The sequence below is a fragment of the Eupeodes corollae genome, chromosome 1 (assembly GCF_945859685.1).
Source record: "Eupeodes corollae chromosome 1, idEupCoro1.1, whole genome shotgun sequence".
NCBI classification, from domain to species: domain Eukaryota; kingdom Metazoa; phylum Arthropoda; class Insecta; order Diptera; family Syrphidae; genus Eupeodes; species Eupeodes corollae.
Genome location: NC_079147.1, coordinates 236,306,477 through 236,318,719, shown reverse-complemented (window position 1 = coordinate 236,318,719; position 12,243 = coordinate 236,306,477). Strand labels below are relative to the sequence as shown.

Here is a 12,243-nt window from a genome sequence, read left to right as displayed (position 1 = left end):
CTTCCGTTAGATCAATTAGCTTTTAAGCGTTTAAATAATTATGCAAAAAATATATGAACTATATATTTTAAATTCTTAAGATTTGTAAAATTTTCAAAGTCTTTTTTAAAATTGTTTCCTGTCAAACAAATAACATCGTATTTTCAATTTGTTCAATTGGTGGTTAAAATCAATATTTGGTAGAAAGTCTTTGTTTTTTACAACATATGTACATTACCTTTGCATTATTTTTTACAATCCGTTCACTTCTAACAACGATGAACCAGAGTTCTTTTTCGTTACTTACTTACTTATTTAAGGTGGCGCTATAGCCCTGTTTGAACTGGGGCCTCACCCAACGAACTTCTCCATCTAGCTCTGTCCCTAGCTAGATGTCTCCAGTTTCGCGCTCCAAGTTGGGTGAGTTCACCTTCCACTTGTGCGCGCCACCTGATCCGCGGTCTTCCTCTGGTGCGCTGTCCTGTGCGTGTGGATTCGAAGACTTTCCGGGCCGGAGCATTGGTTTCCATGCGCTCTACGTGACCCAGCCATCTTAGTCGTTGGACTAAGTCTACGTCGCTGTACAGCCCGTACAGCTCGTCGTTCCATCTTCTCCTCCAATCCCCTTCGATGCATACTGGACCGTAGATTACACGACGAACTTTTCGTTTAAAGCGACCCAAGTGCTTTCATCCGCTTTTGTCATAGTCTATACACCGTATAGCAGGACGGGGATGATAAGGGTCTTATATAGCAACACATTGGTCCGTCGAGAGAGGATTTTACCACTCAATTGCTTTCTTAGTCCAAAGTTAGCAAGAGTTATTCTGCGTTTGATCTCAGCGCTGGTGTTGTTTTCTGTGTTTACAGCGGAACCTAGGCAGACGAAGTCCTTGACTACCTCAAAGTTACGTCTGTCGATGATGACCTTTTGAACAAGACGTCGGTGTTGTATGTCCTTTTTTGACGACAGCATGTACTTTGTTTTGCCTTATTAACCTTTAAACCCCTTTTTGCCGCTTCTGCCTCAATACTCACAAAAGCCCCATTGACATCACGCTGAGTTCTTCCGATTATATCAATGTCATCAGCATATGCCAGTAATTTGACAGACTTTTGAAAGATAGTGCCTCTAGTGTTGACGTGTGAGCTCTGCACTATTCTTTCAAGCACGATGTTAAAAAAAATCACATGACAGCGCATCACCTTGTCTAAAACCTTTTTTGACATCGAAATGTTCTGTTAAGTTGTTTCCAACCTTTATGGAGCAGCGTGAATTGTCCATGTTCATCCTGCACAAACGGACGAGTTTGGCAGGGATGCCAAAACTAGACATTTCTCTATACACCTCGTCCCTGTATATGCTGTCATATGCGGCCTTGAAATCGATGAAAAGATGGTGGGTGTCGATTTGGTGTTCTTGGGTTTTTTCCAGGATCTGCCGTAATGTGAATATTTGATCAACTGTGGACTTTCCTGGTCTAAAACAACACTGATAAGGACTTATCAGGTTGTTGACGATGGGCTTTAGAGGTTCACATATTATGACAGAGAAGATTTTATAGGCGATGTTAAGTAGACTGATTCCTCTATAGTTGATGCAGTTTAGAGGGTCTCCTTTTTTCAGGATCGGGCAAACATGCTATTCCAGCTGCTTTAAAAAGCTCGGCATTCAAGCCATCCGCTCCAGCGGCTTTATGAGACTTCAGCTTAGACATGGCAACCTTTACTACGTCTAAGTCGGGAGGACGGGGTTGTTGGCTTTCGTCGTCTATGTTGAATGGATCATCCTGCCTGACAGCGGAATTCAGTTCGTCTTCGCCGTTATACAGTCTGCAGAAGTGGTCCTTCCTTATCCTCAGCATTGACTGCGGTTCCCTTTTTCGTTACTTGGATTGCATCAATTCACTTCCGTCAATACCTTAGCTTAAAAAGATTCAATCCGTTCTAAGTCTAGCGACTTTACACTTTACACATCAACCATGTTGTACACAAACATAAGGCAACATCTTATCCTCCAGTACATTAAAATCTAGATGTCTTCCATTCCTACTTTATTATACTAAATTTAGAGACCCATAAAAATATACCCACAAGTTTTCGACCACACACCATTTTGCTTTTATCTATCCACAAAACAATTTAAAGCGTAATTCAATTTTGAGGGCGGATGTTGATTTTAAATAAAACACAAATTATTTAAGAAATTATTGCCATTTCTTTTTATTACGATTATATTGATAAGGTTCAATTTTGTATAGAATAAAATATCGGCCAAATGGCTTCCGCAACTTCGGTCGCACACTTCCTTTCAATGATCAACATTTTCGATGACGCATAATTTAGGTTCTAATCCGTTAATGCGTTCTGTGGCTCTGCAGCCACAGCTCGAGCTGTACGAGCATGTACTTGTGTTTTCACATCTCCTGCAGACCTTGTTTGCTCAAATCAAATTTTTGCACGATTTTTCCGATTGTACGCACATTTTAACGATTAAATTGACCGAAAAATCACGAAGTGCACTATATGAATTTTGATTTAAACGCACATTTTCATAATAAGCCTGAATAACCTTAACGCGTTGTTTGATTGTGTACCTTTCAATTTTTCAAATTGAATTAGTGTAAAATTGAGAAATGTCAAATGAAATGTAAAAAAAAACTTAACGTTTATGTGCCGTTCACATTCATTATCGGCCCTTAAAATTGAACAACCCTTTATTTTGCGTTTTACTTCAGTGCAGTTTTCTTTTCAAAAACAATTGTACATGACCCTTTCTGTGACTGGTGGGAATACAACTAGAGCTTTTCAGATTTACACCCCTCTTCTTCGGATGTGGAACTGCAACGACAAAATATGATAAGCTGATTAAATAGCATTGTACAATGGGGAATAAGAAACCGCGTGGAATTTAATGCTTCGAAAACGCAATGCTGTCTTGTATCGTTAAAGCGAAATATACCCCTCTGCCATTATCCATAAATGGCACTTGCATCGAGGAAACTGAACATCTCGATATTCTCGGTATGTGTATCACCAACCACCTTTTGTGGAACGATCACATACGCGATGTCGCCAAAAATGCCGCAAGATGTTTGGGTTTTCTAAGGCGATGCAAGAAGTTTTTCTCCCCCACTGATCTGGCTGTTATTTACAAGTCTTATATACGTCCAAAGCTTGAGTATAACTCCCATATCTGGGCTGGTGCTCCTGCAACTTACTTAAGCCTCTTGGATAGTATTGAACGTAGAGCATTTAGATTGATTGGTGATATTACCATCATAAGATCATTTACGTCACTTGAACATCGTCGAAATGTTTCTTGTCTCACCCTGTTTTACCGTTATTTTAATGGTTTATGCTCTAGAGAAATAGCCAGCTGCATTCCTCCATTTAAACAGTTCAACCGTAATACACGCGCTAGGAATGCTCATCAATATACCCTCAAGCCCATCTTCGGTCGTACTGTCAAGTAGAGAGTTTCGTTCTTTAGCCGTACTATGCGAATGTGGAATGCCTTTCCACACTCTGTTTTTCCCAGACACTGCAATTTTCAGGAATTCAAAACCAATGTGCACCGACATCTCCTTTCAACCCCTCTCTTCCTTTCCTAGTGCTCACACTGTGTCTACATAATAAGGGTAATATATCCCTTTACGTGTGCGCTTATTATGAAAAAAAATTGTGTGCATTAATACAGCAAAAATACGGCAAATGTTAGCATACTAAAAAGAATTTTTAACCAAAAATTAAAACTTTATCAAGCCGATCGGTTGTGACAGTTCTTGATTAATATTTTTAAAGCAAAACAAAACTAAGACTATCTACAAAAATGTTTGAAGTTTGAAGTTTGATGCACGTGCTTCATTTTGAATAACTATTTGGAAAAACAGTTTGGTAGTAAATCAATTTTACGGATTGAGTCGGATTAAACGATTATCAGCTTTGTTTTAACAGACCACGAATAGAGAATAAAAATAAACAAAACATAAATGGACCAACAGCACCGCCTGTATTTGGACAAATCTTGATGCTGGATTGCGTATTAGCTCCGCTATAGGTTCACTGCTTAATAAGTAGACATGCATTTCGACTTGAAGTTCCTAATGGTTTTTCCACACTTCTACTATATAAACAAGGTGATCTAACAAACACAAACTGTCTAACGAGTAGAAAAGATTCAGCCAGCAGCTGTTGAATAATAACTTACTTACTTAAAATGGCTCCATCCAGGACGGCCCAGGGCCATCACCTTGTCTCCAGTTTCGCACCCCAAATTGGTTGAAGTGCTTTCCCACATACAAGCACCACCTGAGCTGCGGTCTTCCTATTCAAACACATTAGAGGCTGGAGCGTTGACGTCCATTCGCTCTAAATGACCCAGCCATCTAAGTCATTGGGCTTTAGTTCTCTTGAGCAGGAAATGTCGCTGTGCAGCCCAATCAACCAAATAATTTTCATCCCAAACCATCCTAAGACGGTCTCATCTCGCTTTGAAAAGGTCCAAACCAGGATGATGATGATCATTATTGCTTTCTATGCTCAAAGAAGAAGCGATTTTCAAGATTTACTCCCCAAAGTTATAAATAAACAAGATAATAAACCAAACTTGTGGATCGAAACATGCAAAACCAACGTACTACTCTTTTTATCATTTAGTGCTTCAAAGTTTCTTTTGATAGCAAAGTATAGTATAAGCTTAGTGTCATTTTTAAACCACCAACCCTTCATAACCATCTTCTAAAAAAGTAAACATATCTGACTTAAGTATTTGTATTGATATATTTTTGTATTCTTTCAGATTTCCACAAAACACATCCATACGTTATTTCAGGAAGTGTGGATCAAACAGTCAAAGTATGGGAATGTCGTTAAATATATTTATTTTATTTAATATTTAATTTTAACTTAAAATGCTATTATTAAACAAAACAAAACAAAAAAAAACAATAAATCATTAAGATTATGAATCCATTAGAGAAGATATTTAATTATTAAAAACGAAACAAAAAAAAGAAAATACAAAAATTAAATTAAACCTTGCCACCTGTTTTCTGTTGAAAAAAAAAAGAAAAAAAAAAAACATTTCTCTTTAGGAACAAAACAAAACAAATATAAAGAGTTTATATTACAATATGAGAGTGAACGTCCACAATAGTTTGAATTAAATGAAAGAAAATAAAGATTTTAGATAAAACAAAAAAAAACTTAAAACAAGACGATGCTTTACACAGCCAACAAAATCATAGAATTCATTTATTGTTAATGTACACTCAATTATTTATATATATATATTTTTTATTTAGATACGAAGAAAATGTATTTTTTATTTGTTTAAATTTGGATTGCCTCTGGCTTTTACTCCATTATTTATTGAATGTTATTATTTTTTACACATTTAAAAAATATGAGATGATTTGTTAAAAAATAAATTTACAAAACAAATTGAAACAAGTCGGAGATGGAATTCGTTTATTATAACATCACAGATGATGTCAATATACAGAAAACCAAAATGGAACAGGGGGCTATAGTGAATTAAACTTCCCACGAAATTGTTTCCCAAACTTCAAGCATTAAAATAAAGTTCACATTAATGATGTTTTGAAGTAAGGAATAATTCTGACATTAATTTTATTTCGCCAAAGCCCCTAAAATCTAAATGAAAGTTATAGACAAACAAAAACTCATAAATGGTGATCTGTATTTCTTCATCTGTGACTCAACTGGTGATATATTTAATTACAAGACGTGGCCACATTTTTTTTAACTACTGACTACCCTGGAATAAAAACAAAAATAGGATGTAACAGTAATCTATAAAAGAACATAGATTTTTAACTCCTTGAGTTTATAAAACTCAATTCAAATTACACACAGTTTTGGATTTATAGAAATTTAATATAATTATTATTATATTGTAATCATAATGTGTAGCTTTTAATATTATATAATAAGCATGTAATAAAAACACAAAACAATATATAGCAGGAAAAAAAAGAAAGAAGAAATTTTAATTAAAATTCAATTAAAATAAAGTTTAGAAGAGAAAAAATTATAAAGAGAAACAAAACATAGAAGACAAATGCAAAATTACCCAATAATCTTGAAAATTAATTGTATAATATATAAAATTAATCGTTAATAAATGAGCGATAAGCCTAAATAACTCTTATCATTTTATTTTTGTTTCATCACGTGAGAAAACGATCCCAAAAGAGAGGAAAGTGACAGTTTTTTGTTGCTCTTGATTACAAATGAAATTGTAATTCATCATAAAAATAACATATTGGCTTTATGGTACAAGAACAATGGTCAGGACTTAACCATTGCAACAAATGGGAAAATTTACATATAACCGTCAAAGTATAATCTATTCTGCAAGATCGAAAAAAATAGAAAATTCTAAGACCTTTAAAAATGAAGGATTTATTATAAAAAAAAAGTTTTAGAAAATTTAAAGTTGACGGAAGTTAAATGTTTTGATCGAAACTCAGAGCACAACAGGACTCTAGTTTATTGGAAATTAATCCTGTTGGCACTTTTTGTTTTGCAACAGCGAGTTTCTTTGAATAAGAAATCGAGCAATCGATTATTACGACTCTGTTGGCTGTAGGAGGTCTTTTTTCATGTCAGTTCAAGGAATGTAAACAAGCCTTTATGAGGTCACTACTCCCGTAGAATGGCCAGACAAAGGGAATACAACTTAGAACGTTCCGATCAATGTATCTGGAAAGGTTAATTATTTATTACAGCTTTTTAATTAATAATTTGATATTTGTCTGTGGTGTACTTCCAAGAAAAAATGGATGTTAGGCACTTAAGTGGACATTAGAAGGGGATAAACGTGTATATGCTTGTATGTAAATGCCTTTTTTCTTGAGGTTGATAGTATCCTTTTAAATTCAACTAGAAGCATACAAAAATACTTGAAGTTTTAACTATTGTTCTCTGCCTAATTGATTTCACACAGTTTGTTTTTAATACTTGAGCATTAAACCATTTACCCAAAAAGAGCTTGTTTTCAATTATAACACTTAACAAACGGTCACTTTTCTCTATTCTCTGATATTGAGTGTTTTGCTACACTTCTTTAAATGATTGTAGAACTTCGAATAAAAAGTTGAATTTTGATTATAAATAAAACAACACATATAATTTTTAGATTTTCTTGTATTTTAATTTTATTTACACACACAAAAAGCAAACTGAAATATTTGTTTACAAAAATATACATATTATAATATTAAATTGTCAATGCGAATTGTAATTAAGTTTAGTTATTCTTATTTTACGCATAGTATTTGTAGGAAAATCGTTCGAAAGGATAATATTCTTCAATTATGTTTATTTTTCATAAATACTTTTGTTAAGAAGCATTACGTCCTTAACTGTAGTTTTTTATTTAATTATTTTAAATGAAAAGTTTAATAATTCATTTCAACAATTTCATAGTCGATCTCGAAAAACGAACATAGAGATAATGAAAACAAAACAAAAGATTATTAAAAACCTTAAAAATGGAAAGAATTATAAAACAAATAAAATTATGTATAAATATGAAATAAATAAAGACGATTTTTTTTTTATTTATTTATTCAAGCCCTTATGCTTCTCCACTTCTTTCTTTCAATTGTGTGCAATTTATTTTTCCAAAAATATTATGGGCCTGCATATGCCTGAAAAAACATAAATATACTTTTTGTTTTTAAAAGCCTTAGCATAATTTACCGATTCAACAAACGAAAGCATTGTCGATGGTAAATGACAGAGAGCATTCTAATTTTAAATATTTTAAAAAATTTAACTATACTTAGTTGAAATTGCTTAACAAAAAAAAAGAATATACCTAGATAATTATGTAGTATGTTGGTGAATTCACATTCGCAAGTAAATATGTTGTGTTTTCGTTTTGAACAAAATATTTAACAAACAAAAAGTAGGAATTGCTTACGCCAATGTTAATAACAAATTAAAACTCAACAGAAAATCCTACTACTCAACAGCTTATTTATTAACAAACAAAATTTTAAAAAATACATTAATGCTATATAGAAAAGCAAAACAAAAAAACTTAACTAATTACTCGTTACACATTAATTAAAGAATAATAAAGAAAAACGAAATATATAAATATAATCTTCATATTTAAAAAAAGAAAACACAATTTTACTCATTTCATTTGTTGCACTTTCAAAAACAAAACATAAAAATACACTGCAAAATAATAACTAACTAACTTAATATAAATGTATAATACAATTTGTTAAGGTTCTTGAGTAAGAAGAATTATTTCAAATAAAAAAAAAGAACAAGAAAATACAAGTCATAACAAAGTTGTGGCTAGTTTCAAAAGAAGTCATAAATGAAAATAAATATTTAAATACGAATAAAATTTTAATCAAGTTCTTTTTCAATATAAACTTACAATTTTTTTAATTATCATTTTCAAAACATTTTAAAAATAAACCTTATTAAAAAACCAAATTACACTACATAACGTTAATTATTTTCATACCTAAGAAACAAAAAATATATATATGAAACGAAACATGATATTTGTCTTTTATGATTATCGAGTATTAAATAAAAACAACAGCATAATTATCAAATGGAAATGGAAGTTTATGTTTCTTCTTCTGTTTAATAGATGAATAGCGAATGTTCGAGGATACGTACTATACTGGAGTGGTCGTTGTCGAATTAACCCTTGGGGCCGGTTATAGCTATCAGTTAAATGTATCAGTAAAATTTGAAACAGGAGGAATCTGATATGTTTTACTGATGAGCGTTTATAGCAATCAGTAAATTTACGTCATTAAATTGTTGTTTTCTTTCGATCATAACATCGATGTTACTGATGGATTTTACTAATACCTATAACCGGCCCCTTACTCCGAGATTTTTCCTAAGTTTACTAAAATATACATACATGGTTTCGTATCTGGTAGATCCACTTTTTACTTAGCTACTTTAACTAATTGTGTAGTGAATGAAATGGCATTTACAAGGTGCATCACCTTAGTCTGTTGAAAAAATTTAAAAAATTCTAATAGGCCTCTGAGGGTTAAAAACGTATTTAACTAATCGTTGTCAGTATGTACATGTTGATTCAAATCTATAAAATCTTATAATGTTTCATCAGGAGTTCCCCAGGGAAGTCATTTAGGTTCGAACTTATTCCTCATTTTCATTAACGACTTACCTAATGTTCTTCAAAACTCAATGTGTCCCCTGTTTGCAGATGATCTGAAATTTTTAGACGCCTACAAAGTAAAAGCGTTTGTGACCTTTTGAAAAATGAAATCAAAAGATTTTCTGACTGGTACAAGTTAAATCAATTCAATCTGAACATTCCTAAATGTCAATCACTTTATTACACTCGCCGGCAATTATTATCGATAGACTACAATTATAACTTGAAAAAGTTTCTACAAAAAAAGATCTTGGAGTTATTTTTGAGCATAAATTGAACTTCTAATAAAATATCGGATTTTAAATTAACAAAGCGAATTCCGTGGTTACTTTTATTCATCGAAACTGTTGACTTACAAAATCCGTATACATTGAAAAGTCTTTTTAAAAATTACACGATATTTGTTTAATAAATTAAGATGGAACATTTAAATGCGCTCTTAAATTGTTAGAAGGCAACTATTTGGTATTCAGTCACTGGAGAACCGGAGGAAGATGTATCCGATAACTTTTATTCATGACATCTTAACTTGCCACCTAGACTATCCTTTTGGATCTATACGCTCCTTCGCGTGATTTGAGAAGTCTTTACTTATTTCGCAAAAACGGTCATAGAGTTAACTATGCCTTCAACAAATCATAAACTGGAAGTGTAAGTGAAATTAGTAACTTATCAAATTATATTCACCCCTATCATGAATTCCATCTTAATCGAAAATTTTTACGAATCCCGAAAAACTGTATCATGAAATCCGTTTGTAGTGGAAAATCTCATACAATTTTGCATTACGAACGGATTTCATGATACAGGGGCCCTACTATGTAACTCGATTCTACAATGAAATTGCTCGAATTCGAAAAATTGCTACCATGTATCTATTAGACTACTTTCGAACAAACGAGAATCGAATAGTTCTAGTAGTGCCAACTATATTCATATAAACTTTCGAATAAACGAGGAACTACGTAACTCGAAAGTAGAATTCAAAACAGGGCAAAATCGAAAATAATCACTCTACATCAAATGTGTTTGCGAGCGGAGTTTTTTTTTTGTCAAAAGTGTAACTAAAATGTTATAAATTATTAATATGCAATTTGAATTTGAAAGTTTTTCATTCAAGTTTTTGTGTTTTATTATTTATACCGGGAATTCGTGATTTTTGCCAAAAATAGCTTTTGGACTTTCGTTTCTCTTCCTCATTCATTTTAAAATTCATCATCAGTAACTTCTTATTGCCAAAAACTTCAATGCTGCTAATAACTTCATGATAATTTAAATAGAATTTTGTCTTCTGCGAGAAGTCATGTCGGATAATATGGTCTTAAGTAAGAACATAAACCCGTCTTTAGTTTAGTCTTTAGACTATAGTTCTAAACAGAACTAAAACAAAAGTATATATTTTTCATTAGGAATGCGTTCAAATATTCTACCGTATATATATAAACGGTCCGTTAAATAAAATTTTTTTTTAAATGCTATAAAAACATCGAGTGTAGTGTGGTCCGACAACGATCGCTATTGACTGTAGCGGACACTCCTTGCTTATTTTCGAAGAAAATTGGCCCAATTATGCCTCTGGACCAGAATCCGCACCAAACAGTGACTTGTTTTGGATGTATCGGCTATTCAATGTATGCGTACGGGTTTACTGTGAACCAAATGCGACAATTTTGCAATAATATTATTATTTAAAATAAATTAAAAAAAAATAATTTTATATTTTAATTTGTAGTTTTATTTGACTTTTTTCAAAATAAAATGATTTCGTGCTTTAGTTTTGTCCGACACTGTATATGCTCAGTCTATTCTTTTTGACTTTCCATACTTAGTATATAAAATGTACATATAATATTTTAAATAAAACGTATGTTATTAATTTGTCTATTTGAGTATATTGTTAACTCTAAATGATGTAAATAAATAAATATACCAAATATAATTTAACAACAGCTCCAATTTTCTAACTACAGGGTCCGGCAAATAGATCTCCCATATTTTAAAAGGCAATGACAAATAAATAAACAATTTAACAGAAAAATTGTATTGAATTTTTTAAATTGGAACCAGACTTCTTTGTGGTTCCTAGTAAACTGATTTAAGGTTGGTTGGAGGAAGGTCTCAATCATTTGACAGTAGCGATACGCATTAACTGCAACTTTTTGCCCATTTTCTTCGAAAAAATACGGACCTAACACACCAAATTCAGCAACAGCACACCAAACTGTCACATAAGGGCCATGTCATTATGATTATTAAAAATGGCACGTAGACCTCTATCTACCTATACCCGGAATACCATTTTATCTATAAATAGCTTTAAATATATTTTTTTTTTTGCGGACCCTGTATAAGGGCTTCTACTTAATGGCTGTCAAAAACACACACAGCTCTGTTCAAAGTTAACAAAACAAGTTAAACGAATTAAACCACTTCACAGTTTGGGGTTATTCTTTCAATGCATAGCCTTAAAGATTTCAAAATAATTGACACAAAAATTAAACTTTGACTTTAAAATATAACAATGGCCAGGTTCAGACAACATAAGGGACTTCATTTGCAGGCAACTGCATTCGTTGAACGTACATTTTGACCAATTCAACTAGTTAGTTTTTCAATTGTCATAAACTTCAAACTCAGAACTTTACTTGCCTAACTTCTAGCTTCAGTTTACCCTTTTACACAAAATATTACATGAAATTGTGCGAAAAATAAATAATTAGGTATTAGAGGAATAAAGTTCAAGTTTCAGTTAACTAAACAAATAATAATCGATTGTCATTCTGACCTAAGTTGACTTGACTTTATAGTTAGGGAGATTTTTCTTGACTAACTTTCCAGTCAAGTTTCCAATAAAGATGCCTTAATTGGAATTTTTTGGCAGCTGGCCAATCAGATGCTAGAAACTTGCCTTACTTATCCTCCATTATGTCGCCTGAACCTGCTAATATCACACAAGCGTAAAAGTTTGAAGTTATTATTTATTGTCTGCCTGTTGCTTTAGTCAAGTAGCTTTTTATGGACAACCTTTGACCGATATGATAGTGATAAAGATTAAATTTGGTAATATG

General features: G+C 32.4%; 1 protein-coding gene across 5 annotated transcripts in view; it reads left to right on the top strand.

Moving 5' to 3' along the window:
• The window catches only part of LOC129939704 (lissencephaly-1 homolog), a 45,337-nt gene extending 37,686 nt beyond the window's left edge, over positions 1–7,651 (top strand). For all 5 annotated transcript variants that reach the window (XM_056047855.1, XM_056047930.1, XM_056048013.1 and 2 more), the window contains exon 9: positions 4,781–7,651. In XM_056047855.1, the coding sequence (XP_055903830.1) occupies positions 4,781–4,854 (74 nt within the window). In that variant the 3' untranslated portion in view covers positions 4,855–7,651. The remainder of the gene's footprint in view (positions 1–4,780) is intronic.
• Positions 7,652–12,243: the final 4,592 nt, after the last annotated feature.